This window comes from Aulostomus chinensis, chromosome 19 (assembly GCF_037954235.1).
Source record: "Aulostomus chinensis isolate RoL2024-O1b breed Wild chromosome 19, RoL_Achi_v1.0, whole genome shotgun sequence".
NCBI lineage: Eukaryota > Metazoa > Chordata > Actinopteri > Syngnathiformes > Aulostomidae > Aulostomus > Aulostomus chinensis.
Genome location: NC_141338.1, coordinates 9,383,008 through 9,410,804, shown reverse-complemented (window position 1 = coordinate 9,410,804; position 27,797 = coordinate 9,383,008). Strand labels below are relative to the sequence as shown.

The 27,797-nt window shown below is 40.9% G+C and overlaps 1 protein-coding gene across 4 annotated transcripts in view; it reads left to right on the top strand.

Moving 5' to 3' along the window:
• Window positions 1–27,797, top strand: part of rgs3a (regulator of G protein signaling 3a) — a 150,287-nt gene that overhangs the window by 107,684 nt on the left and 14,806 nt on the right. For all 4 annotated transcript variants that reach the window (XM_086187490.1, XM_086187491.1, XM_086187492.1 and 1 more), the window contains 2 exons: window positions 4,498–5,478; window positions 26,516–26,586. In XM_086187490.1, coding sequence (XP_086043616.1) covers window positions 4,498–5,478; window positions 26,516–26,586 — 1,052 coding nt within the window. The remainder of the gene's footprint in view (window positions 1–4,497; window positions 5,479–26,515; window positions 26,587–27,797) is intronic.

The window sequence follows — 27,797 nt, the reverse complement described above, 5'->3', positions numbered from 1 at the left end:
TATAGGCCATCTTTTTCATAACTATACATTTGACGTCTTTCCACATTTTTCAAACAACTCTAATATGCAGATACTCGCACTACAGCTTCGAGCTATTGTCCTTGAAACTGTATCAAAACCAACATGGCAGTCGATGATACTGAATTCAGGTCAAAGGTTTAGACTTAGAATGAGCACAAGTATTTGGGGGGAAAACAAATTTGAGTTGCGAAAGTACACAAACAGCTTGTGCAATATCATGAGAGTTGTCTGAGCCGGGGCCACATTATCTCTGATTAGAGCAGAGCGTCTTGTGACTGCAGTTTGCCATCGTGGTTAACCTGACCAGCACAATGAGGCCCTTCACAAGACTCAGTGAAGACTTAAAGAAGGTGGAATTGATTTTGTAGACTGAGCTAAGCATTTGTGATTTTACAAATTGACTCATCAGTGTATTCAATAACTAGACGCACCCCCTGAGAGTACAGACCTACACTCTATCATTGTAACATTCCCTGGGAAATTAAGTGTTTAATATTTTTAGGAAAGTTGACATACGATTCCTTGCATATCTACGTTTGACTATGTTGTATACACAGGGTATTTCTCTAAGAATCCAACTGCTTTTTTTTCATTATGTGAGATGGAAGACTGATGAATACACAGTTATCATTGGTTTGTGGTATAAAAATGCGGGAACTGCATTGAGTTAAATAAGTCCTTAGTTTCCCTTCTGAACACTTTTCAACACTGAACTTGTCCTGCTTTTGACCAAAAAAATGATGTGAAGACACAAAATTGTGCCCATTAGGATGAGATGAACAGAATGTTTACATTTTAACAGTCCTGGTATCAACCAGGACAGCTTGGGAGGTTATATCGGAAATGTATAACTATGGAGAAAAACCTTCCACCATGTCATGCTGGTAGTCTAGCTAACAGACCAAAACCAGACAACCAGCACCACGACAATAACCTTCTCCACCCACGTAACAAATATTAATGGTACCACAGTTTATTTTTATAAACACGGCCTGTGTTTAAATAGTCATGATTACATCCATGGTACTGAAGCGCTTAATCCACAGCTAGATAGCGTTCTTGTGAGACTATTTGCCTCTCATCTCTTTAATACTGAAGTAGACTGAATGAGAGTACACTGACTGACTGTGAGCTGAACGCAACAGAAGGGGAGCAGACTTTGTTTACTCCTCTCTGTTCAGCAGAGAGAAGAAAATGAACATCACTTCCATGCTTGTCACAGTTTAGAGTCACGGAGTGGAGCAGAAAGGGAACAATGCCTATTGTTTCATGAATGACATTGACACGAGTGCAAAGAGTAAAATACTTGACATGACCTCTGACCCTTCATCCCCACCCTCAGGTTCCGTCTGCGTTTGACAGCTCACATTTTCCACTTCATGTTTTAACTTCAGAAATGTCTTTGAATGCTTAAATCAGAGCATCATCTCAGTTTAATGTATTCATGCATGCCTTCTGATTAGTGGAGGAGTCAGTACTTCCTCCAGTGTTCTCCTGGGAGCCATGTTTACTGGAGAGGAGCCAACAGATGATGAGTAGCAGCTCTAATTAGCACAGGTTGATACATCTTGGCAAATCCTGAATTTGCCTGTTTGACAAGTGTGTGATTATCGCAGTTGATTAACCACTTGAACCCAAGTACCCTTCACATTTTGAAACATTTCCCTATTGAACATTCAATTTAGTTTGAAATATTTAATAAAATCAAAAACTCAATCAGATTACAATTTGTTCATGTTAGTTTCGACAATGTTTTCCCAGTCAAAAATTTTTCACAATGATCCATCCACAGACAACAGAGTGGGTCCGAAGAGGTCAATGGTTCCCAAAACCTGCTCTTTGTTTGTCTTCTTCTCTGGACAGCAACAGAGGACTAATGAGGAGCCAACGAGAGATTCAGGCTAGAGTCTTCACTTTAAATGTCTATATTTGGAACCTTACATGGCTGCACAGATAATGAAAAAAAGTGTAAAAATGCATATTTCCTGAGTGCAAGATCAGGAATGCAAGGAAGCTGCATTCAAAACCAACAAACATTTGGAGGGCGGTACTACAGATGGTTTGTAAAAAATGGTGCTGTGTGCTCTGTGTGTGATAGTGATATAATGTTTGGCCCGGGGGAGTTGGTAAGGGCAGGGAAGGGCAGTGTGTGTGTGTGTGTGTGTGTGTGTGTGTGTGTGTGTGTGTGTGTATGTGTGTTGGGGGGGGGGGGGGTCATTTGAGTGAAGGCCAGATTTTGTGTCCAATGAAAAGATAGACAAAAAAGCGAGTAATGGAGAGGAGAAAAGTTTTTTTTCTCAGCTTGTTGCTGTAACTCTTTCACTTTTCTCTAAGAGGCTTGTAGGTTTTATTCCACAGCACCTGAGAGAACAGTAGCAGCTTAGTTTGACTGAATCATTGCAGCCAGTTCCACTCCAGAGCAGCAGCTGGCAGTGAGAAGAATCTCCAGCGTATTATAATATAAGTTTATTGTTGAGCTTATTTCCAGACACTCTTGGTCTGGGTCATGGGATGCCTGGTGGGGACATGCCAGATTTCAAGTTTAATCTCTCCTAGTATGATAAGGTCCAAGTCCATGTTCTACAGAGCCCTGGAGCAAACATAGAAGTTTTTTCACAATCAAGTGATTTTTGAAGTAACAAGATGATATTCATTCCCGCAATCAGTTTATTTTGAGGCCACAAGATACAATATATTCACAAAAAGCTATACTTGCTCCCTTAATTACTAATACTAATTAGAGCTGGGTATCACCACTGACCTCCCGATACGATATGATTTCGATACACTAGGTCCCAAGTGGATTCGATTTCCGATACGATTCGATACAATATACAATACGATATTTTAGTTATAATACCAATTTTGCTTTGGTCATGGAAGAGATTCTCAAAGGACTAATGCTGTAAATTTTAATTGTAAAAGTAACCCTCTAACCTGCTGCATAATTAAATATTAATATTTACATTGAGAACTGACCATTAAACAATAGTTATACAACATCATGCACTTTTTATTTAAATATATGACCGACTGTCATTCAAAACAAAAGGGCAACTTAGACTTCCACAAACCTATCAGCAGCTCAGCAAGATGACTCGCGGTGTGGCGAGCTTCAATCGCCCGCGTTTGTAAAACGTGGGACATGAGGGACCAGTTACTGTCAGTGTAATGAGAGGTGATGGTCAAGTAGGAATCCGTAGCTCTGCTTGTCCAGCTGTCGCAAGTGATGGCAACTCTCTCTGCCGATTTCATTGCAGTTGCGACGTTGTTTTTAACATCTCTGTCCATCTTTGAGATTGTGACTTGACTCAGTTGTTTCCGTGTCAGTAGCACATAGCGTGGTTCCAGTGTCTGGACGAGGTGTCTGAAGCCTACATTTTCTACCACACAGAATGGTCTGAGATCCTTGCAGATAAAAATTGCCAGAGCCGAAGTGATGTTCTCTGCACATGGAGGTGTGGATGGAAACTTCATCCCAAATGCTTTCTCCAGCGAGGGTTGTTGCAGTGACTTGTAGTTCCCTGGTTGTTGAGTGTACTCTTGGTGATGCCTAGTCAAATGGCCCCAGAGATTAGTTGTATTTCCGTTGTACTTAACTTCTACTTTGCACATTTTGCGCACAGCATTAATTTTGTCAAGTTGGGCGCAGTATTCTTGCTTCTTTAAGCCGAAGTGCTGCCAGACATCGGCTCTTAAATTTGCCAGAGATTAAAGTTGCACTTCCGCCATCTTGTTGTTCTCTGATCGGAGGCACATGAGATCTGATAATCTGACTGCAATAACGTTGCACTACGCACTAAATCACGCGAGACTAAAGGGGCAAACAAAAACCAAAAAAATAAACGGGTAAAATCTAATGCATTTTAAAAGATCAATACTGGGATTTATGTATCGATAATCTTTCCTACAAATGTATATCGATAAAATATCGGTATATAGACATTTTTAACCCACCTCTAATACTAATAACTAATCCATTCATGGCCACATAATTTAGATAGTTCCCTCAATTTAGTTATGTTGTGGCCCTGAAATATAACCTCTCCCCACCGTGTGATTATGGAACAAGTTATATCTTGCGGACAACTCTTTTTTTGTTTTTTCTTTTTGGGGTAATAAGCAGCCAAAAAATACTTTTCTCTCTTTGCCTCTGTATGCTCTATGATGACCAGGTTTTTGATGTTCCTGATCCAGTTTCTCTGGCTCCTTCAGATCAGTCAGCTCAGGATTCACTACATCGTCTGTCTCCTGGTTAATGGACCAGAGGCCTGTAGTAACATAATCTGACATTGTGACCTTCTCAAAAGCCATAGATATCAACAGCTGTGACATCTCAGACGTTGCATGACACAGATATTTCAGAACCGATCTCAGTGACTTGTAGTTGAACTAAGATTGAAACGCTATGTATTTATTGTCCAAGCAGATAATACTGACTGGTCTCTCTCTCTCTCTCTCTCTTCTCCTTGCCAGATGTTGGAGCCTAAGGTGGATGCCCCCTCTTGTGAGTTGGGTGGAGTAGGGGCAGATCTAGGAGGTGTGTGCCTCCACCTGCCACCCCGCAGTTCTGAGGGTGAGGAGAGCAGCCTCTATCCCTCCAGCCCCTCAGAGCCCCCGACCCTGAGCAGTCCTCACCCTTCAGAATCTCTCACACCTTTGAATGAAGTTTACATGCCTCTTGGAAGTCTGGGGGGATCCGAGGAACGGCATAAGGTGCCACCCACACCACCCCCGTCCACCGAAGGTGAGGACTGCAAGAGTATGGAGGGAAACGAAATGGAAATCTGGAGAGAGGGAAGGGATGAAGATGACAGAAGGGAGGAAGATGAGGAGGATGGGGCCAGCAGAAAGAGTGCTGAAAGTGATGGAGAAGAGAAAGAGGAAAGAGGAGAAGATGGAGAGAAAGACGAAGAGGAGGTCAACCTAAACCTGGTGGTGTCAAATGCTGATGAGGACAACACCTCAGAGCTGCCTGACCCTAACGCCCCCCCCTCCTCTTCCTCATCCTCATTTGTCATCCCAGAGCTGCGTCTGGATCGCTCCTTCAGCGCAGACGCTCTATCCTCACCCAACACTGATGAAGAAGAATACGACGAAGATGACGAGGAGGAGTCTGAAGAGGAAGATGACGAAGATGACAGTGATGACGCCTACCTGCAGCGCAGCGACAGCAAACGCCGCAGCATGGTGGAGGGCGCCACGTGTGAGAAACACGGAGGAGGGGGGCTGAGTGTGCAGAATTCTCTGCGTAGGCGCACCCACAGTGAAGGGAGCCTCTTGCAGGACCCCCGCACACCTTGTTTCACCTCTGATAATGCCATCAACTGCCTGGAGGCGGCGGGGGCACACCACAAGGGCGGTTGGACACTCCCATCACCCAAAACCCTGAAGAAAGAACTCACCAAGAACGGCGGCTCCATGCATCAGCTGTGTATGCTGTTCTCTGGGAGGAAGGTAAGCAGACCCACAGAGTCCTGCAGCAATAAAGTTGACAAGAAAACTTAAATAGCATGGTGATGACACAGACACACACTTTCATACAATGGTTCAACAGTCACCAGCAGTCTCAATACTGAGATATCATCAGCAATAGCTGAATGGTGGTTTTCCTCCCTGAAGTTCACTTCCCTGGTTTCTGCAGAAAGGTTGACACCAAGTGGCCATGTAGAGCAAGTGCAACTTGTAGTCCTCAGAGTGTTGAGGTCAACTGAAACAACCAACAAAAGAAATTTCCCAAAATACGGCAAATTTAGTGAGTCTTTGATATAAATATATATACCACATTTTTGTAGCTGAACATAACATGGGTCTATTTACATCACAAGGTCTAAATAATCTAATTATGACAGAACTGCTTTGCTATTCATTTGTGTCAGTTTTCTACCACGCTGCAAAAATGCAATTGAACAGAATATTTTACACACAGATCAGTTGTGAAATATCATATGGTGTTAATGGGTGATAGCATATTAACTGTAAACTCAAATATGACTCATTTGCATTTTAATACACCATCTGCTGAATTCAAGCCTAAGCAGTTTTGAGTCTAACAGAGTTTCCACTTCCCTAAGTGGTTAATGGACTGTATTTATATAATACTTTTCTGGTCTACCTGCCACTCAAAGCACTTTGCAATACATTCATGCACACATGCTTACACTGATGGAAGGAGTTTAGCATTTTGCTTAAACACACATCACTCCTGGAGATGTCAGGGATCGAAATGATCACTAGACCTGCTCCAAACACCCAAGTTGATCATCATCTTCTGGTGGGTGAAACGGGCAACTCAGTTCCCCAACTTGTCTCACAGGTTCTTACACAGAATGGCACGATAAAGCAAAAACTCCACTTCACAAACAATACAAAATAGTTTTTTTCGTAATCAGCGAATAAAATATTGAGTCAATATTGAGTTTATTCACGCTTTCACACAAACTTCACTCTTATTTTGTGCATAACATCTCTCTATGGCCGCACAGTTAACAAAGATTTAATCAAAATGGCAGGATGACCCTCTGCAGTTTTCAATTTACGTGAAACAATAAGCTGCAGGATGCTTGCATGGCAAATACCACTTAGAATGTAATCCTGTGGTGCAGCCGAGCCGTCTTCACATTATACTCTACAGACTCTAGAAAACATCCTGGTGTACACGGATCCCCACAATCATGTCATCATTGTCATTTTAATGGATTCTTTTTTTGTCAGTGAAAATGACAACGATGCTGTAAAAAGGAGCATTCCCTCTCATATCACATGTCATATCACAACATCAGTAATTGCAATGACATTTTTTTTTGCAAAATCATGCTTAAGTGGGGATTAAGGGTACAAGCAAGTAGTGCAATGGGAAAGGAAAGCTATGCCTGTCGAATGCCATCCACCGAGGTAATTCCACAGTTTGTTTTGTTGGGATATGTCGTTTTTTTACACTTTATGTTGGAGGGCGTGACTGTGGTAGTTCTTGTCGTTGTCAGCAGTGGGGAGCCTACATATCTTAATATTAACCCAGCAGCCTCACAAAAGCTGGCACTGTGCCTTTTCTTATATCTCTTTTTGCCAAAGTGAAATAATGACCAGCACACAGGGGTATTATTGTTACTTGGAGGTATCATATCCTGAATGTGATCACAAAGGGAATGAGGTAGCACACTCATACACACACTGGATTATTGAAGATTCTGTGTGTTTCTTGTATTTTCAAAATAATGCTTTCCCCTGAAGTCTTTCAAAGGAATGTAGACAGATTTCTCCCACGCTGCAGCTCTATAAATAGTTTGAACCGCTCACCTGCACACATACTTCTGCAGCATACATTTGGTAACGACTCTTTCTTAGACAGAAAAATGGAGGGAAAATAGAAAAGAAAGATGAAAAGCTGCCCAGACATCCCATTGACTTAATGATAGTGCGCAGAGCACAAATGACAGGGGTGATCAAGTGCTCACTTTATCACGCTAGAATATCAGAAGCAGTGTGCTCCTTTTTATCTCCTCCTCCAGCAGGTCTGTCAGCACACTCGGCAGCCTTAAATGGCAGTGTGTGTTAGTGGTGGAATGCAGCAGGCAGGCCTGGAGCCTATTGGTCTTGGCAGATTCAAGGGCGGCTTTACTACCTATTGGCGTCATTGACACAGTTCTTTTGAGGACGGTGTTTCCATTATTTAAAATCCACTGTCACCTGTCATTCACGATTTTTGGGTGTCATTGGAAGGTGAAGTCCGGGAATGTGTGATTTTGTGTTTTATTTCCAAGAAAATGGGAATTTGATCAGGTCCATTGGGTAAAATGTACATCCTGCCTTAACAAAAGGAGAAAGTAAACCGGTGTTAATTTAAGTAAACAGGTTGTCTAAAATTCAATGATAAAACACATCACAAGTGTGTTTTGCCTTTCAAGCTCTAAACATAGGCATCCTTAGTTCACATAGATTTTTTTTCCAACCATCATTTCTTTGTGACAGCAGAATGCAGATTTAACCAGACACATATAGTTAGTTTGAAGCCAATAACAACTGAAGGCTAACAACAGTAAGCCTGTTGTAAAAGAGGCTCATAACAAACTCTCAAAAGCATCATCCGTTATATTCTAGTCTTCTTTTTCCTGCTGTGTCCCCAGCAATACACAAATACATTCCAATTTGACGCTCGTTCACGGTAGTGCCAGGGATGTCCAACTAGTGCAACAACTTGAACCAACCTCACTTCCACTAGTTCACCCTGACATCAGAAATGGCTAACGGAGATGTGGATTACACCGGACTTGAGGCTAAATGTATGTGACTGATACTTTCTGCATTCTGGAGACACAGAGAGGTGATAAACGAGGGGGAAAAAATGTCTTCAGCTCAAGACTCCGACATGTGAGTGCTTATCATGCAGCTTTTTAGGTATCTAAGTATCGCTGTAATTACAGTCAGTTCTTACATACCAGTACGGTACAAACTGTCTCAAAATGATAAGGAATTATATTTATTGGGATTGGACTCTAAGTCCAAGCTAAATGAAAGGAGCCTGATAAGTTCCATTTAATTTATTCAAAGAACTTTTTTGTGCTTTCCTGAACATCTTATTTCAAAGTTTTAACATTATTTGATGTCAACAATGATTTAGAGAAAAAAAAAGATGTAGAAACAAAACTTACTTTTTCGTAGTTGTGTGCAATAAACGGACCAAATTGAGTTCCCAGACCTGTGACTGCTTCACATAAGCGTGTCTTTATTAACACCAAACACTTGAGGTCACTTGAAGCCTTCCAGCCGAAATCAAAACTCTAAAACAATTCGATCGTGCCGTGTGATTTGTGCGTGTGCGAGTGTGTAAAAGCAAAGCCCTCTCTGTCTGCCACCTCTGCTTTCTCCTGCCAGACACTGTTTATTTGCCCTTAAACAGGCACCCACTCTGATCCTGTCTTTCTTTCCGTTCTGCACCTTCTCCTACTCACACTTTAGTTGCCATATCATCATCACTGCCAGGAGCCAGAGCCAGACAGAGAACAGGTCATCTCTCCTTCTAAACACAATCCGACTAAACAATGGCTGGAGAAAAGCTTCCACACTGAAGAATAAAACCAAAAAAAAAGTCTGCTTTCAGTTTCATGTTCAATTAAACGGTGAAGTACAAAAGCACAGTCTAATCTCTTAATTTGAGCACTCTTCACTGTCTTTGCTGGCATACCGGCACTGTTGCGTGAATTGGCTTTCATGGCTTCAAATATGAAATAAGCCTTACTGGAGACAGGTACTTACTTACTGGTATTCAATGGCAATTTAAGAGGTGTAAATAAGGTTTTGCAGTTTTGAATTACAAATGTTGGACATCCAGGCTTTTTAAATAGATTTTTAGTAAAAATTGTAAATGACAAAGTGTCACTCAAGGGTTCTGAGACACCCTCCATCAATATAAATACGGATAGGGTCATCATTCTTTAGCTATTACAATACTGTGAGATCAGTCGTTAGTCAGTAACTTATCATTTGTTGCCATGATTGGCTTGAACATTCTTAAACTGAAACGTGGACGGGCAGTGACTAAGAAACTACTTGTATGTTTTCATGTGTAGGGAAGTGTCATCGCAGTCCAAAATACTGTTTTGGAATCTGGTAATAAGTGGGCCAACTTGGTCTCAAGATGTATTGATTTAACAAAAGCATAATCAGTAACATTATTTAGATTTATTTATTTTTCAGTTTAAGTATTGCCACAGTATTTGGGGAATGTGTGCTGTGTTTTATTGGTGCTACCCCTGGTATTGAATTTCACTCTGGGATCAATAAAGTATATACTGTATCTATCTATCTATCTGTCTATCTGTCTGTCTGTCTGTCTGTCTGTCTGTCTGTCTGTCTGTCTGTCTGTCAGTATATCAAAGTTTAATTGAGATACTTAAAAATTTAATCTCAAAAGTACTTTGCAACCTAAAGCAGCTTTTTGTTATATGATGTACATCATCAGTTCTAGTTGCATGATGAAGATCAACAAAAGGGCACCACAATAGTATAAACAACTAACTCTAATAAAGCAACAAAAAGTGAAATTTATAGAATTCAGTAACAAAATTGGCATGTTTGCTCTTGCAGCAGCATTAGAAAACCTTACTGCCATGCCATGGTGTGGAGAAGCATCCTGTTTACACTCAAATATCATTAAACCACATCAAAATATTTTCAACCGGCCGTTTAGACACAACACTTGCTGTCCAAAGTCTCTAATCCATCCTCATTTCCTGGTCACCCATTTATCTAGTTTAAGTTTGTGAGTAAGATGCATTGACGTCGCAACCGACACATGTGGCTCCAACTCCTCATTTTTTTGGCTTAAGTGGGCCAATCATTTTGTTTATGGATGCAAATATTTGTTTGAAATCTGGATAAATACCGGCTGTCTTTATGGACATTTAGGGGGAAACAATTTTAATGTGTTTACTGATGGTTGTTGATGACTTACATTCCTGAGCTGTGTCAAGGATTCTACAAAATGATCACGGTCCAAGGAGCATTAGTACTTGAAAACAGGTGTGCGAATGGATGATGGCAGTATGTACACAGGCAGCAGTATGTACGCACACACACACGTGCGTGCACAGAGACATTTCTCATTTCTAGAGTTTGTCGGATGAGTCACACCCCTGCACTCGTTACTCCCCACCAGAGGATTGTGAGCGGAGGTCGAGGAACGTTTGTCAGCAACACTGAGGGAGATGTTGAATAATTTAATGGCCAATTTGGAGGCTGTAATTTGTTGTAGCTGCTTAACTTGACTGTAGGTTATATTTAGATGTGTCCATATTGTTCTCTCAACCCTTCTTCATGTTAATAAAATGGTAATTCAACATCAAATCTGTGACAGGAGGATTTGCTGCAGGACTGTGTTACACTGCATTAGTTTTACCCAAGTGTGCACCTGATACACTGACAGGAAAGATACTGCATGGATTTAGTTGCTAAAAATGTGTGGGAACAAAAGAAGACCTGCATGGTAGCACCAGTAATGGGGGGGCAGCAGTCATGCACCTTTAAACACTGTCCTTCCAGCTACATGGGCACTGTAGGATGGCTGCAGTCACTGAGAAACGGGGCCAGCAAGTTTATTGATGTTTGCAGCGTTTGAGGTGAACCATATTCATCGGCTGGTACAATTCTTTAAACATTCTTCATGTTAAAAAGTGTTATGTCTCCAGTTTGTTTAACTATGGAGGACAACTGAGGCTGAGCATCATGTCTGGTAACGTCTTGTCCCCATGGAGCCTGGATCTGCTTGACGTCCTTCCTGTTAAAAGGAAGGTTTTCATTACCACTGTTGCAGGATGTACTTGTTCATGGAGAATCGTTGGGTGTAAATTCATTGACGGAGTGTGGTACTGGACCTGCTACTTGTAAAGTGAGGTGAGATAACTTTAGCTGTGATTTGGCGCTACACAAATAAAATTGACTTGACTTGACAAACTCACATCTGGGGTCTGCAAGTCTGCACATTGCGCTAGAGGTCCATTCATTTCCTATGAAAACCACCATGATATCTGATATATCTTCAAGTCCCTCCTCTCTGTTCAGGTGCAGTATTTGCCTCGAGCACGTTTAGAAAATTAAACTTTTGACACAGGTCTCAAAGTGACTGTGAACAGTGTGCAAACAAAAACAAGCTAACAGGCTATAAACGTGCTAAATAACAGGCTATTACTTTTACATATAAGGTTGATCGATAGACCCCCACACACACACACACACACACACACACACACACACATGCACACACACACCATGTAGAAATCACCTCACTCGCCTCTGTCCCTGAGGCTAAATATGAATAAATGAGAAAATGGAGCACACGCACACACGCACGCACGCACACACACACACACACACACACAAAAACATACTCACCTACACAAACAGTGCCTTGTCGTGTGTACAGACACATTAATGGAAATCTGGGTTAATGACCTGTATGACCTTTTCTGCTTTTATCAGTTTATACGGTAACTAAAGCTGCTGAAAATAAATGTCAGGACAGTATTTCTCAATGATTTATTTCTGTACTCAGTGTATACGTAAAAGAACCTGTCAAACGTTGTTTATACCATCAGTGTATAGTATATCCACAGTTTCCTGGACCTCCACTAAATGTCTAATGTTCTGTGAAAAACAGGGCAAACAGTTACAGGAACCTAAACGGCTATTTGCGGCCAGTGAACAAAAAAACCTGCAAAAAACATTAAGTACTTGTAAGTCACCTTTAAGTACATTAGGGAAATCTCAGCCTTGTCCGCTAGATTCTCAACAGTCTGTCAGCCGAGACAAAGCTATTAGTGTTGACCTCCCATTATTCTCCAGGCGATGATGTGCTTATTAATGGTTACACTTGATATCGCCATTGACAGTCACATGAGCCCCGCTAGAGCTAATTTTAGCCGGGGTTTGTGGTTTTGATAGATTTTACTGTATCAGACCTTTGTGAATATCAATGTAAAGATGATGTTTTTGCAATTTATGAACCAAGGCTGAGCACATACTCTTCAATGGCACTATATTTAAACAGAGGGGTCTGGAGTGGAAACCCTGGATGGGACAAAAGGTCTCCGGGGTTCACATCGATGTGGAGCACAGCCAGGATGAGTATGTGCAGTGAAATACTAAATGAGTAACAGGTAAATATTTACTGAGAAGACAGAACAAGCTTTTAGGACAGTCAGCACAGTGTCCTGTCAACCAAGTGTCTATCTCGTGGTAGTAAACAATGGCTTGTTTTCTTTAGTTAATGGTGCTATAGACGTTTTATACAGCAAGGAGTCCAGCACGATTATGAAGGTAGGCAGGATATAGCACATATAATGAAAAAGTCAGAACAGACTTATATAAGCACTTTTTTTTTAAATTTCAGAGGGAATTCTTGTGTCTTTTCTTAGCCTGTGTGTTGCCTGGAAAATTCCTGACAGTCCCACAGTTTTTTCCTCTCCGTCTGTATATCTTTTGGTTTTTTTGGGACACGTAGAAAAGTTAAGAGGAATGTACTATCTGTCTGTGCAGGAGAAAATAATAGGACACACGTATGAGTGAATCCACAGCAAGCACTGCCTTCAGACTTATACCTTTCTCCCTCTGCATATCCACAAACAAGTAGAGTTTTTAAACCTGGGTAAAGGTGCAGACGGACTGACCTCTTTACATCAGCGCTGAATAATACCCGTGTCTATGAAGGGTCATTGGATGCAGACAAAAGCCAGATGTTAGCAGGTGCTTTCGGGTTTTCTCAATGCTCCTTTTACAACTCCCCCCCCCCCCCCCCCCATTTGTTTGTGATTTAAAACCGTGGCTTTAGCATTTTTAATACATTAGCATGCAATCATGCTAATGTATCCTGGCCCACATGACGCCTGCTTGCGTTTTGAGTCAAGCATTAGCATTATATTAGCATCTGTGTAGCGTTTCAGCTGTAAACGAAAATATATAAAAAGAATAAAATTAATAACTGAAAATCACTTGCGTACGTATTTTTAGTAACCTTAAACATCTGCCTTTAAACATATTTGTTGTGTTGTTTACTCCATGTGTTCTTTCCAGCAGCTGGGAATTGGGATTTGGCATTTAGGACTTTCCCACTTTTAAGATGAGTGTTTACATGATGCAGTAGCCAGAGGGCTATCTAGCAACACAATGTAGATGGTTCTTTTCAAAGTTTCATTTACCAATTTTGTAGAAAATGCCTGTTTTTTTTTTATCTCTCTTCTCAAACGCTGCCTTGCCGAGTGACGTGAAGCCTCCTTCTGTGCTTCTCCCTCTGAGCGATGCTCTTAGTCAACAGAATTTCAGTTATATTCTCTTATTCCAACTTCCTAGTTGTTCATAAACACACTATAAGCTAACCAGGATGGCATTAAGCAACATTTAAATGTGTTTGTTTACTGAATACACAAATCCGTCTGGGATGTGCGTCTTTGACAGAACGAGGCAAACACTTGAGATGTTGAGGCTCTGTAGACCAACCGCCGTGTTGACAGGAAATGGAGACAGCATCACAAGTTGAGAGAATAAATATTTGTGCAGTACTGGTTTCAAATTAACAGTGTTTTATTTAATTAAAAAAAATGCAATCTTGAAAAATAATTTTGCAAAAAGAAAGCCTCCCTGCTACATTTGTACAATAGTGTTCAAAATAATACATTCTAATCCAGATTCAGATAATTGTGCAGCACTAATTCACATTTGCATAACTTGGACACGTGGAGAGACGTGTCATTTATGTTAGTGGGAATCTTTGCATTAAGTAGGATTTTAAACTCAATTTGCCCTTTTTCACAAATCCTCATTGGAAAATCTATTTAATCCTGAGCTAATGAGTCTCTCCTATCCTTTTTGAAGCAATTGCTTGTGACTCCATGAGCTTTATCTGATGTGAACTGTATAATGAAGGGATACAAAAATAATTTGCTCCTGGTTGTTTCCTGTTAGGTGGAACACAGAGCTCTGTCCCAATAGAGCCGGTGTTTGGTAACAGGAGTGAGAAGGCAGCGGCAGGGCCATGGTCGACTACTGATGACATACATAGAGGAGGACAGGGTAACATGAACACCACAGAGAATTATCCTGTTAGCAGAACCCTGGAAACAGTGAGAGCGATGATGCTGATCGTAATCAGTGTCTAGATGTGATTGAGAGAATTAAGACATCAAACCTGACTAATACAGCAACACGGAGACATGCATCAGAGGTTCATGATGTAGCCGGATGACGGGTTTAAAGGTAGGGACGAGACTTTTTCATTTCAAAACTGTTACGAACTTCGATTCTGCCTTTCTTTTGTCAGGATTGATGTCATGGCTCTTAGTTGCTGGACCTTTTCAGGAGAACCGCGTTCTGTGCCCACCTCAGTGCCCCCAAAGTGTAAGCAGTTGTATCATTAAGTGACAGAACTTTGGATGCAGTGAAGCTCACTCCTGACGTTGGCCCGATACAGGAGAGGATCCAGAAGGCTGCTGGTCTCATTGTATGTTTGAATGTGGGTGTTTGCAGCATTGGTTGCCATAGCAGAACTTTGGCTGAATTGGGAATCGGTTACATAAAAGACGTCAGATGGTTTCTCACACGCACGCGTGCACGTACGCACATATTTACAGCACAGCCCATATAGTCCCCGGATCATATTTGCAGATCCTGAATAGACAGATGATAGACTGCGTACGTCTCACTGTAGCTATTCATGTTCATGTGCACATAGTTCTGTTTTTGGGGTCTTTTTTTTTCATGCCAAGCTGCAAACTACTGCATTTCAGTTGGAGGTATCTTTTGCTCTACAATACAATGCACTGCACTGGATTTTATTCACTGACAACAACATCTTATAATGGAATTATTTTTTACAAATGAACATTTTATTGGCGAGGCTTTGTTAATGCGAGGACTACAGAGCCAGCTAGTGAGAAACGCAGTGTTGTAAACAAGAATCCAACAGGGGTTAGTTGGATCAAACAACCACCCGGGTTGAGCCAGTGATGTGGTGGGGCCATGAAATATTCCTCCAGTTGAAAGGCTAGACTTTGAAATTCATGCACAAATTAATACTTCATCTGGGGTGTCCTTTCATGCGTCTCTGTATTTCATGCTCAACATGATATCTGGACGGATATCAACGCATGAATAATTCCTCACAGCCTTGATGAAGAGACAACACAACAAAAGTGTTTCCATCTAATACTGTTGGGTGCTGTTCAATTCTAAACCCATGTGACTTTTTGAAGCTAATATTCTAATAGAAATATGTTTTGACTTTACAAATGTGCCACTGTATCTTTCATCTGTCTATCAAGATTCGGAGCAAAGAGCATTTAGTCTTAATGGGTCCAAAAATTTGTGCCAAACCCATAAAAGACCCAGAAATGTTCCACCTGGAGTTGGGACTGTCTATCTACAATGTCATCACCTTCTTAAAATAATTGACCGAGTCATTTTTGGACAATTTTTTTGGCCTGAAAAAAATGTTTGGCCTCCAGGTTTTTTGTGCTTTCTGAACAACTTGTAACAAAGACTTAGGCAATTATTTTAAGAAGGCAACGATTTGAAAGCTGGGACCAAGACTTGGAGGATCAAGAAGTATTGGACCCGGTCTGTCCAGACTTTGTGTCTCACCTAATAAATGAGTTTTGTAGTTTTGTGACATCTACCGTCACATAGTAAAGATAAATTTGTTCTCTGTTGCGAGAATGACAAATATCGTCCTCTTCACCTAAATAACATGATATCTGACAGTGAAACACTGACGACATCACCTTTGCCACTTTTCTACTTTCCTCTGCTACTTCTTCTTCAGAAAGGTGTTGCACCTCCTGCCACATATCGTCCTGTTGTCAGGAAACATTTTAGAGAACTAAATATTTTTGTGTGTCCAACTTTGTTCTTTTGGAGAGTGAAAAAGATGTATGAACAGCGAGATAACAAGAACAAGTCGTACTTTATCTGCATGTCAGCTGTTTGGTCCACATCAGTCTGTAATCCTGGCTAAATTTCAATTTTTCACACAAACACACACACAAACACACACACGCGCGCGCACACGCCGTCCTTACAGGATGGGAACAGGGTCAAGGGAACAATTAGCCCTGGAGGAAGAGAGAGGAAAATTAAAATTCACTCCTTGGTGGTAGACTTTCATCATCACATTTATTTAGCTCGACTATCCTTTTTTTCCCTCCGTGTCTAAAATTTGTGGCTCATGAACACACAGCTTTGAGGGTCAAGTGTACAACATTCTTCTTCTGCTATCGTCTGCCACATTTTGGAATAAACGTGAGGTAAATATCAGGATCAGGCTTCAAGAACATGATGAAATTTAATAACTCAATGTTTTGGCGTTATTAATTTCCGTTCCATCTGGAGTTGCTCTTAAGTTGACTAGTAGCAGTTAATTATAATCACTGCTGTGTAAAATTTACTTTCTTTTTTATTAATAGTCCATTGTATTATATAATGGATTCTTTTTATAGAACAAATGACTATCCCAGCAAAAACCGTGCAAACATTTAACAGACGGTGGAATTATATAATAAATTTACTTCCTTCCTGTCACTGGGAACAGATGTTTTCATCCTTTCTCTACAAATAGACGCCAACACTTGTGTCAGATATTCCATGAGTGCTAAGTGTTGTTTCGTTCCGCCCGGAAGGAGGAGCACAACCTTCACTTGAGCAGGTGTGTGCCCCACATCGCTCCTTAGCCTCTGCGGTTGCCAAGCTCTTCCACATCTTTGTTAAGCTCCCCGGAATTGCGCCATCTCATCCCTGCGCGCTGCCTTCCTGGAAGTTCTTCTGCTTTTTCCACAAACTGGCTTCTTATTTTTGGCCATACAGTGAAAACAATTCCTCCAGTTGATAAATGTTCACATGCACCGAGCAGCACTCACCCCTGCAAATAGACATTTTTCGTTATGTTACAGCACATATGACGGTAGAGCTGGATTGGCTATGACTCATCTATTGTAGTATCGAGACCACCCACACACACACGCGCACACACACACACACACACACACACACACACACACACACACACACACACACACACACGCTCACACACAAAGAGCTTATCAGTGATGCACTTACAACATGGCCCTAATAACACAGTTCAAAAGTGTCAAAACTAGCAACTCAGCAATATTATTTGAAGCTGTTAAATTATGAGGAGAGAAAGGATTCATGTTCTTGTTCTCTGCCATGATTGTATTGTTTCTTATGCTGATGTTCACTGCGAAAGCCATCCTTGCTAATTCTCTCATCAAAGTATCTTCCAGTGGAGGACACCGAGAGGCTGCAACCACTCAGTGTTTTAGTCCAGAATTCCAAAGATGTTGGAAACTATTCCAACCCACAGGAGCGCAGATAAGTTGGGTGTCAGTAATTTTAGGCAGGAAGAGCTGACCTGGTTTAGAAAGCACTGCCGCTGGGTTACAGTAACCAGGGCTAGAACCACAACGTGGTGGAACATTTCTGTAAACTTGGACATTTTCCATGAGCTGGAGCTCTGGAAAATTTGGTTATTTCTACCTTCTTCTTTTTTTTTCTCCAAAGAAGTAAAAACCTTTCATGGGAATTTATAGGCATTAATGGGAATTGAAGTGAACATGTGATAATTAATGGGAATTAACAGGAATGAAGTGGACATTTTAGATTAATTTATACAAACTGTACTGAGCTTTGCATTACTATATTAAATGTAAGAATCCAGTAAAATTCTACTCACAAATAGAGTAAAAAAAAATCTCATTTGTTTACATGCACATCTGCTTATGAGATGGCAAAGTCTTTAGTTTTAAAGAATGTGTGTATGTGATGAGGTAAATACAGTTTATTTCAGTTTAGTTTTGATAATCCCTAAATAATCTTGTTAATTCCCATGTGCCCTTGCCAGTTTTGGAATATTCATTAAATTGCGCAACTCCAACAAGGAAGAAACAGCAGTCAACTGTTTAGAAATAGCAAACTAACAACTTTACTTCGCTGTTAAATGACTTTTGATATGAAATTCTGTGTTTTGGCGACAGAAATGAACAGTAGTCTTGTCCAAAAAAGTCCTACAGCTGCAAATGGTGTGATTATCCCGTAAATTTAAGAGCTTAAATGCATAAATCAGCCTGATCAATCAATCTGATCTTGTTTGTTGTGAGGACAGATCAGCAAATACATCTCTTCCCATTTTGGAAAGAACTGAGGACTGCAGCCATTAAGATTCCTAACGAGATTCCCCACTGGTCAGAGAGTTGAAGACAGTGGCGGTTGATAGGACTGTCTCCTGACAGCTCCACCAGTACTGCTAGTTAACATCCTGGGACGTGGAAAGTACCTTAGTGGGAAGCTGCCATATCCTGGGTAGTGCTGAATAACCAACAGGAGGCGGAGGAGAATCTAATTGAGTAAAACACACACACACATGCATGCATATTTTCACACACACATTCTGCCTGTAAAAATCCCACACGCTCACCCAAATGTGCGGACAATGCCCCTTTTGTGAGCGTATTCATGTAGTTTGAGAAAGGAATGAGTCAGTATCCTGTCTCTGGGTCAATGAGTGCATTTATTACTAAATATTATTGCTGTGTCATTGTACTGTACGTCCGTGTATGTGTGTGTTAGCTGCCATCCAAGAACACACACACGCTCTCCCACAGAAACACACACACATACGTAACCATAATCCCTCGGTTACAAATGCTTATTTTACTTCAAGATTTCCTTTTATTTGTAAGGGAAGTTGGAAAAATATTTCCTGTGACAGAAACAATAGGGTGGTGGTGGTGGTGGTGGTGGTGGTGGTGGGGGCTAAGTTATGTAACCAAATTTCAAAGGAAATGATGGAGATAAAGTATTTCAGGAATGTTCTCTTCTCAAGGCTGTCTGACAACACATGACAGGCTTCAGCTTCATGTATGGATTAGATTTGTTTGTTACCTCTGCCAAGGAAGTTGTGAAATCAGTGCAGTTTATTCTGCTGTTAACAGGATTCATCCAGACTTGTCAGAGGGGCGTAGCTGGGACCGAGGATGAGCCTGCTGCATTTTTTGGGGGGCAAGTCTAGTTGACGTCTGGAGAAATTTTTTTTTTTTTTTTCAGAGGAGTTTGATTGAGACCTTCAGCCTCCCTTTTGAAAGTTGAAAAACAACAACAACAAAAAAAAAAGAAATGCAATTACGGTGCGTTTCCGTCAAGTGTTTGGATCAGATAAACTGTGTTTATCATAAGATGGCAGTGGAAGCAAAATACCCGAACATGGCTGCGATAAAATGTAGAGAAAGTAGAGGTTAGAAACTGGAAACAAATCAAGCAGTCGCCCCGGCAACCAAACATTATGTTGCATATTTTTGTCATGGATGAGACAGAGGAATATTTTGGTCGCTTCATCGATCCACGCGTATCTGTTGTTGTTGTTGTTGTTGTTGTTGTTAACAGCCGTGTTTGCTACGTCAGAGCTTATCAGGCAAATGTGTTTCCATCTCCCAATTTTTACATTCAGTCTTTTTCGCATCAGTTAAAACAAAAACCTCAAGCGAGTGTAAAACTGTGAAATATAGGAATTATTTAAAAAATATTTAACTTTTTTCTTTTTGCTATCCTATCCCTTTCCCATCCCAAAATATGCCTACGAACAAAGTTGATTGAAACCCAGCTGGTATAAGGCTCCACTAATATTAGATTGCTTATGATGTATTCCAAGATTTTTCTTTTCACACTTATCACTCGAATAATGAAATGCGTTGAATATTCTGCAAAATTCATCAGAATCAGAATCAGAATCAGAAAAAGCTTTGTTGCCAAGTACGATTTTACACATATGAGAAATTTGTTGTGGTGCTGTTGGTGCATGCAATCCAATCACAGCTACAGTCTCACCCGGCTTCACGGTTGATAAAGCACGAAACATTTATAAAAAAAAAAGTTCCTATGTAATGTGGTTTGATACTGAAGATCTCTGTATGGTCTCCAACATCTGCTGGCATTGCATCGCTTAAAGCTCAGCAGCAGTAGAAGTTTTTATAGAAATGAATGGAGTTTGGTGAATTGATTTTCTGTATCGAACTTCCAGTTAAAAATAAAGCAGACTGAAATATATTAGGTTTTTTTTTTGTTTTTTTGCAGTCTCTCTTGTTTAAATATCAGTTTATGACATCTTTTTCTCTCTGCATCTATTTTCTGAATCTTATAAAGCCTTCATTGTTCCTCCACCGAGGGAGCCAATCTCCTGCTTTTTTTTTTCCTCTCTTTTTTTGTTTATTCTAATTCTCGGGCCAAGATCTACCAGGGGGGGCAGACAAGATTCCCAACACAAGCAAGCTGTGTTCCATTAATTACTTGGTTTACCAACGTCTGTGCCTGTTACGCAAAAAGGAACACGATTAAATTTCAATATACGTCAATGCAACAATAATGTTTTTGCAACCATATCAAAGTTAGACGTGCCAGGGCAAAATAGAAGGCTTCATCTCTGAAAACACTGACTTTAGCAAATACTTCTGGGAAATGTGCTGATGGTAACACTTGAGTTGAAATACTTGAGATTACATTTTGAAACATAGCTTCAGTATTTCACGGAAGCACACCTCAATTTGTTTTTCTTGGCTGTAACCAATTTATTTTATTATCATGTAACTGCATCTCACTGTTCCAATAAAGCAAATCATCCTCTCAAGAAAAACAGAGATAGATCGAGTAGCGAAAATATCCTGTTTTGATTTTAAGCTGACAGACGCCTTCTAGTGGTCGTGGAAATCATGACCATCGGAGGGAAGGAAATAAGCTTGAATCCACGTGGGCTGGTAGCAGGTCAGGGTGATCGAAGGGTCTCAACAAAGAGTGGAATTTTCCGTGGGAGATGGCGTTTTATTTCCTGTTATCAGCAGTGAGCCAACACTGTGATTTTTAAAAACACAATTTCCCGCGAACCTCAACAAAGGAAATGTGCTAACTGCGATTGTTTGGTTTGGAGGACGTGTTCCAAAAAAACATATCAAAGTTGATCAGAGCGTCTTTAAAGCCAGGCCAGGAGCAGGGTCTTGATGCCAGGTTGGATGATGTAATACACATGTCAGTCTCACACACACACACACACACACACACACACACACACACACACACACACACACACACACACACACAGTAGCCACACAATGTCAGGAAACTGTCATTCTAAGGCTTTGCTACATGGAACGGATGATTGTCTGGGTCCCCATAACATTGTTCCAATGCCAGCTTGTCAATTTATTTTCAAATCAAAGAAGAAACAGGAATGAGAACGAAGGAAGCAGCCAGAGGAAGGGCCGATGATTAAGAGCTGAACCGCTTTGAGCACATAAGGCCCCGAGTCCTGCCTTCACCTTCTGTATGGGGGTTTTAATGTTCCAGGTTGTGTTTAGAATCCTAGATTGTGTTTGTTGCTGCAGTATTACAAGTACAGAATGTAGAGTTTGTTGCGAGAGTCAATTTTACGCGCTCCGATGAGGGAACAGCAGCCACATGCAAACTGTTCTATCTCAACTTTGGCTCGGCGGACATGTCAGCTCCCAGAACACATGCTTTTGTCTCTGTAAATGTTTTCATGAACTTACTGGGAATTGTGTGAAACGTGTTCGCCCATATGATTACCCTCACACGTGCGTCCATATATAGGTGCACATGTGCCGCACACATATAGCCAAGTGTGTTTATGTATGTAAATTGTTATCTGTGCATCTGTCCTACAAGCCAGCATCTGCATCAAACGCCTCGGGGACCCATCGTTGTGTTATCCATCATTGGCAAATATCTTGTGTTTTTAGGCGTTCTTCAATGGAGCACGTGAGCAGCTTATACTCATGCATTTTGCGCGTGCACACACACACACACACGTGCGCATACACACTCACGTATCAGCAGGGTTATTTTTAGAAAAGACTCCGACTTTTATATGCTCCATTGGCCCTTGCCAGCAACTCTCTTTTGCAGTGGGGCCCGTTTTGGGACTGACAGAAAGAAAGAAGAGAGAGAAAAAGAGAAACAAAAACATTTCAGAATTACCCTGTGAATAGTTTCTATTCATTTATGTTTATCTATTTAAACACAAAAAACCTCACATGTATGTTTTGGAGTAGGATTACCAGCGTACACATTCAGGAAGGGTGAGTGGCTCTAAACATCTTTGATAAAATAAGTGAAATCGTACTGACCTCATCTGTCTTGTGGTTGTTTACCCAGCGTCCAGACTTTATGTTTCTTTGAGCTGAGTGTGTTTTATCCTATTTAAGCACAGTTTTGACCATGCTGTACGATTACTGACATTTCTTTACCCCTTTATCTTTGCTTAAACACAACTACGCAATAAAGGCTAGCGAATTTTGCTGATAAACACCAATGTCCCACGACCTGTGTCCAAAATTGAATACTTACTAAATCTGTTCCCATTATAGACAAAAGCCAGATGTGTGTTTTTTTCCCCCGTGAACTTTGGTGTTAAGAAATGATTTGTGCAATTGGGATGAGAATCCTGAGGAAAAAATGATTGCAAATTCTCGAGTATTGCATTTATTCAAAGTTCAAGTGACAAAGCTCTTTGGTATAAATTAGGATTCTTATCCATCTGCAGCAAAACAGGAAGGCGGTTGATGTTGAAGTGAATGATAGCGTTGTTCTTTTGAGGGTGTTACATCAGAAGACAGGTCAGTGTCGTTCTGAAGGACGAGGCCATGTATTTTTTTTTCACTTTTGCAGATGTAGTCAGTGGTGCACTTGTTGATTCATTCAGACTACGCTTCTCTTTCAAAACATCCTCAAATAATACTGCCTGCTTCACTTGTGACTCTGCGTGGTACAGTAGTAGTAGTAGACCCCCGCTCATGGTACTTGTACACACATTCCCCTGTGTCTGTATCCATGTGGATGTCATCATCCTGCTGCGCTCTTAGTGTGAATGAGCATCCAATCCATACATGCAGGCAGCCAGTAGAGCAAAGGCTGACCTGAGCAGCAGACAATCCCCCTCTGATCTCCCGTGGCTGCACAGCGTCATCTGCTCGCCGGATACCCCTGAATAATCCTGTCCTGGGGGCTACAAAATAACAAATGTCTCTAGAAAGGGAGGGAGAGGACAAAGCCTGGCTGGCGGCTCTGTAGCGGCTGGGACTCCGCTGTCTCTCATGTTCTGTTAAAGACCTTGGCTGACCCTTCAGCCCTGTTGTCTTGTTTAGACACATGAATTTGAAGGGTCATAATACCTCATTATCACAGTACTTTGCATTTGATAATGACATTACCTCAACAAAGCAAATGTTTGATAATCAATATATTGCAATCCATTTAATCTACGATACTCACAATATATATAATGTAGAAGAGAAAATATCCCTGAATATTTCATTTTTAGGTCAGTTCCATCAATAAAACAATCAGTGTGTTTGCATGATGTTTTTCTGGTTTTTAGTCCAAATAAAACTTGACATTCGTCAGAGGAACATACCAATAAAACGCTGTTGAGGACTGACTTGCTCAGGCGTGTAGATGCTTCACTCGGCCCCAAATTGTTCTAGGTGTTCTGCACATGTTCCGTAGGTCCCGTTGCAGTATTAGTCAGACAGCGTGCATTCTCCAGTGAAAGGCAGAGACACAGTTTGCTAACTTGTTTAGTCCGTGAATCAAAAAGTCTTGAAGAAAGTTAAATTGTAACCAATCGTAATGGGACATAACGTCACCTACTGTTCTAGAGGTGAACATTCTTTACTTCTGTCAATAAATCAGGATTATTCTTGTTCATGTATACTGGGACAATGGTAAAAGTCAAGTATGTGTGTGTGTGTGTGTGTGTGTGTGTGTGGTCTAGATCTGTTCTATATGACAAGTACCCACAGTTCATTTCAGTTATGAATTTGTCCTACATAAAGAAAAGTTGAATTGAACTGGGTAGAGCATTAGTTGGCAACATAAGAAATATTATGTAAGTTACTCACCTTGTCCAGGAAAAACACACACACACAACCACACATGCGCCCGTGCACACACACACACACACACACACACACACACACACACACACACACGAGTACATTTTGACATCTCATCAACCAACAGCTCTAAAAATATTTTGTTCCTGCTGTCTGCTTGTTCTTATTTTTAGACAACTCAGTTACTTTTCACAGTCAACTGTGACTTCAGTCGGAAGATGTTGGGACCAGTGTAAGTCCCTCCCCAGTTATGCACCCCCTCCTCGGTCTTCCTGGGTTTGTCTTCCTGCCTCAGCAGTCAATAGGCAGGGTTGCGGAGGATATCAGACAACTTCCCACACCTGAGAACTCTGAACCGCAGCCAGCTTCGGGGGCAGCTATATCATGCTGTGTGTGTCCCGTGTTTCCCAGACTGGATTTGTATAACGTCTCCATTTTGACTGCTATTTTTTGAGAATTTATTATCAAACCAGCTAAGAAATACACGTTCCATAAGTTGCAATTGAAAACAGTTGGAAAAGAAAGATAAAAGTGTGCAAAGAACAAGAGCTATCACATCCTGCTGGGATAAAATTAGCAAATGGGTTATGTTTGTTCATGAAATTTACCGCGTTATTGTTTAAACATGATAATTGTCCCACCAGCACAATGCAAACAAATAGGACAATCGCTAAAGTACATTTGAAAACTTGTAAGACCTCCGCTAACATTTCACACCTCTTCAGCTTCGCTCCTACACCACACGGCCAGCTGCAGCTTAAAATACAAGCCATAAACTGGAACTCCACTTAAAATATTTTGACATAACCTTCAACCGTTGTTGTCTTTAAGGGGAACCATAAAAACTCAGTAGCTTCCTCAAGAATGAAGGACAACAGCTGTGGTCCGGTAGATACCATGGATTCCAAGGGTTCAATGTTTAAATGCCAAAAAAAAAAGAGGCTTCTGGTAACATTAAGCTAAGTTAAGTTAGTCGGCTGCTTGTGGTAGCTTCATATTTAAAATACAATCTCCAGAGCTGTTTCACACGCCTCTTCTCAATTAAGGAAAAGGTTGTCATATGGAGCATATTTCTTAAATGTCAAAGTTTTCCTTCCAGCTAAAGTAAAGGAGTGCAGGCTGGTTTCTGGCAGTGTTCTTATTTTCTATAATGACTGAAATAAAACCTCTGTTTTCCCAAACTACGGAAATGACTCTCTTTAAAGCCGAAGTTTAAAAGCACAGAAGACATCCGCGTATTGTCACTCAAAGGAAGTACAGTGAGGAAGAGAAGACCAAACCAGAATGTCTCCTGTTTGGAAAGAATAATCAGTACTTGTAAAAGTGTCATTGTAAATCCTGAAACTCAAATTAGCTCCCATAAAGATGTAAGTGCAAGAACACACACCATGTGTCACCAGATGTACCTCAGATTCAACTCTTGTGTTCCTGTAATACAATGGCTCATTATTTAGAGCCTCTAACACACATACAATGGGCCAGTTTCAGGCCATCAGATTAGTGGAGATTGACCCCTTCCCCACCCTGGAGCAACTTCCCTTTCCCCCCTCCCCTCGTAACCAATCAAAATGGTGGGCTGGCAGAAAGTGTAATGTGAAACCAGGGATCTTGGCTCAACACTTCAAACCTTAAGCACAGTTGGAGGCCAATAGAAACAACAGCCGTAGTCTTTCTCACTGTCACTCTCACAGATTTCTTTTTTTTTTTTTTTTGGTGACTCAGAAACATACTATTTGCTAACACCATCTGCTTCATGCTTTTATTCCACAAGACACACACACCTCTGTTAGTGTGGGATTAACACTGAGGATTTCTGCTATGGATTAATCGTTTTGGTGGATGGTAACTGAGCATATACCCGAGGAGAAGGGCTTTTGTTTTTTTTGCTGTTGTTGTTTTTTTGGTTTTTTTTGCATCAACGTTGTCATTTGCCTACCGGAGCTAGTTGAAGCTAACCATCTGCATGAGGTTGCAGCAGGGCCCTCTTACTGTGTGGAGGGTGGATGATGCAGTGTGTGCTCTCCTTCCTCTCCCCTCAGCTGAGCTCCGGATCCCCCTGTAGCTGTGAGGTCGGCCCTGAAGGAACAAAGAAGAAGAAATCCAAGAACCTGTAAGTTATCAAATAGATCTCCTTGCTATATGCTTGCTTTCTGTGCATGTTTCAATTGTGCGAAAGTCTTTGAATGAGTTTTTTTTATGTACGTGCAACAAAATATTTAACTATATTTTAGGAGAGGAAAGCTTTATATAACTTTAGGGCAATTCCTTGTTTATGTGTATTAAAGAACAGAAATGAGTGAGAGTGAATGAAAGTCAGGCCATATGAGTGGTGCTTAATAATCTAGTTGTGAAACTACATCTACTATGTGTTGATTTACTGTTCAATGAAGAGGTTTATTGTGTCTTATTTTATTTATGACATGAGGACCTGAACTGTCTGCAAGCTTGTAATTAGCTTAGCTACTGAGCACATGAAGACAAATCAAGATTGGCTAAATTTAACCCTAATACACTGATAAGGATTACAAATAAGTTTCTGTATTTCATAATTATAATCCAGGACACCGTTGCTACAGACATAATTTTATTTTCAGTAGTTGCTTGCAAATTTTACACAGAGGCATGTTTTACTTGGGGTAACAGCCAGAGTTTCAGCTGATCATTTAACACTGATGATGATGATGATCATCATCATCAACTTAACTGAGCAGTAAATGATGTGTGATCTGGTGAGGAGTGTGGTGCCATATGCATGTCTCACATTTTCAGCAGTGTGAGGAGAAAGGTGTGTGTATTGGGAGTTGTGTATACACGTGTGTGTGTGTGTGTGTGTGTCTGTGTCTGTGTGTGTGTCTGCGTCGACGCCTCAGTGATTCATCAGCTGCTGAATGAGCCTCATTCACGCTCCTGTTCATCAAGATGAAAGCACGTTTTCAGTCAGCGAGGACAATAAAACCACTCCAAGTGTCTGTCCTTGAGTTTGATAGCCGCCCAGTCTGTTACTCCAGCTCTGTTAAGTTATGTTGTTTAGTTAGCCAGCAGATTATGTGATTAAGATTCCACAGTTTTTTTTTCTTCTCAAGGTCCAGAGTATGTTGCCTTTTTGCAGCTGTCGCTGAAAGCTTCGCGCCACCTTTATTTCCCTCCTGACAAAAGAGAAACTCCAAGCCCTATCAGGGAGAACAAAGCATTGTATTTTGTCATCAACTCACGTTTTGAGTACTTTTCAGTTTTTTGGCAGCAAGTCGTCCATTTCATTTAGTATTATATCACCAGTGATTTATTCATTTATTTACTTCCCCTGAAGTGGTACTCATAATA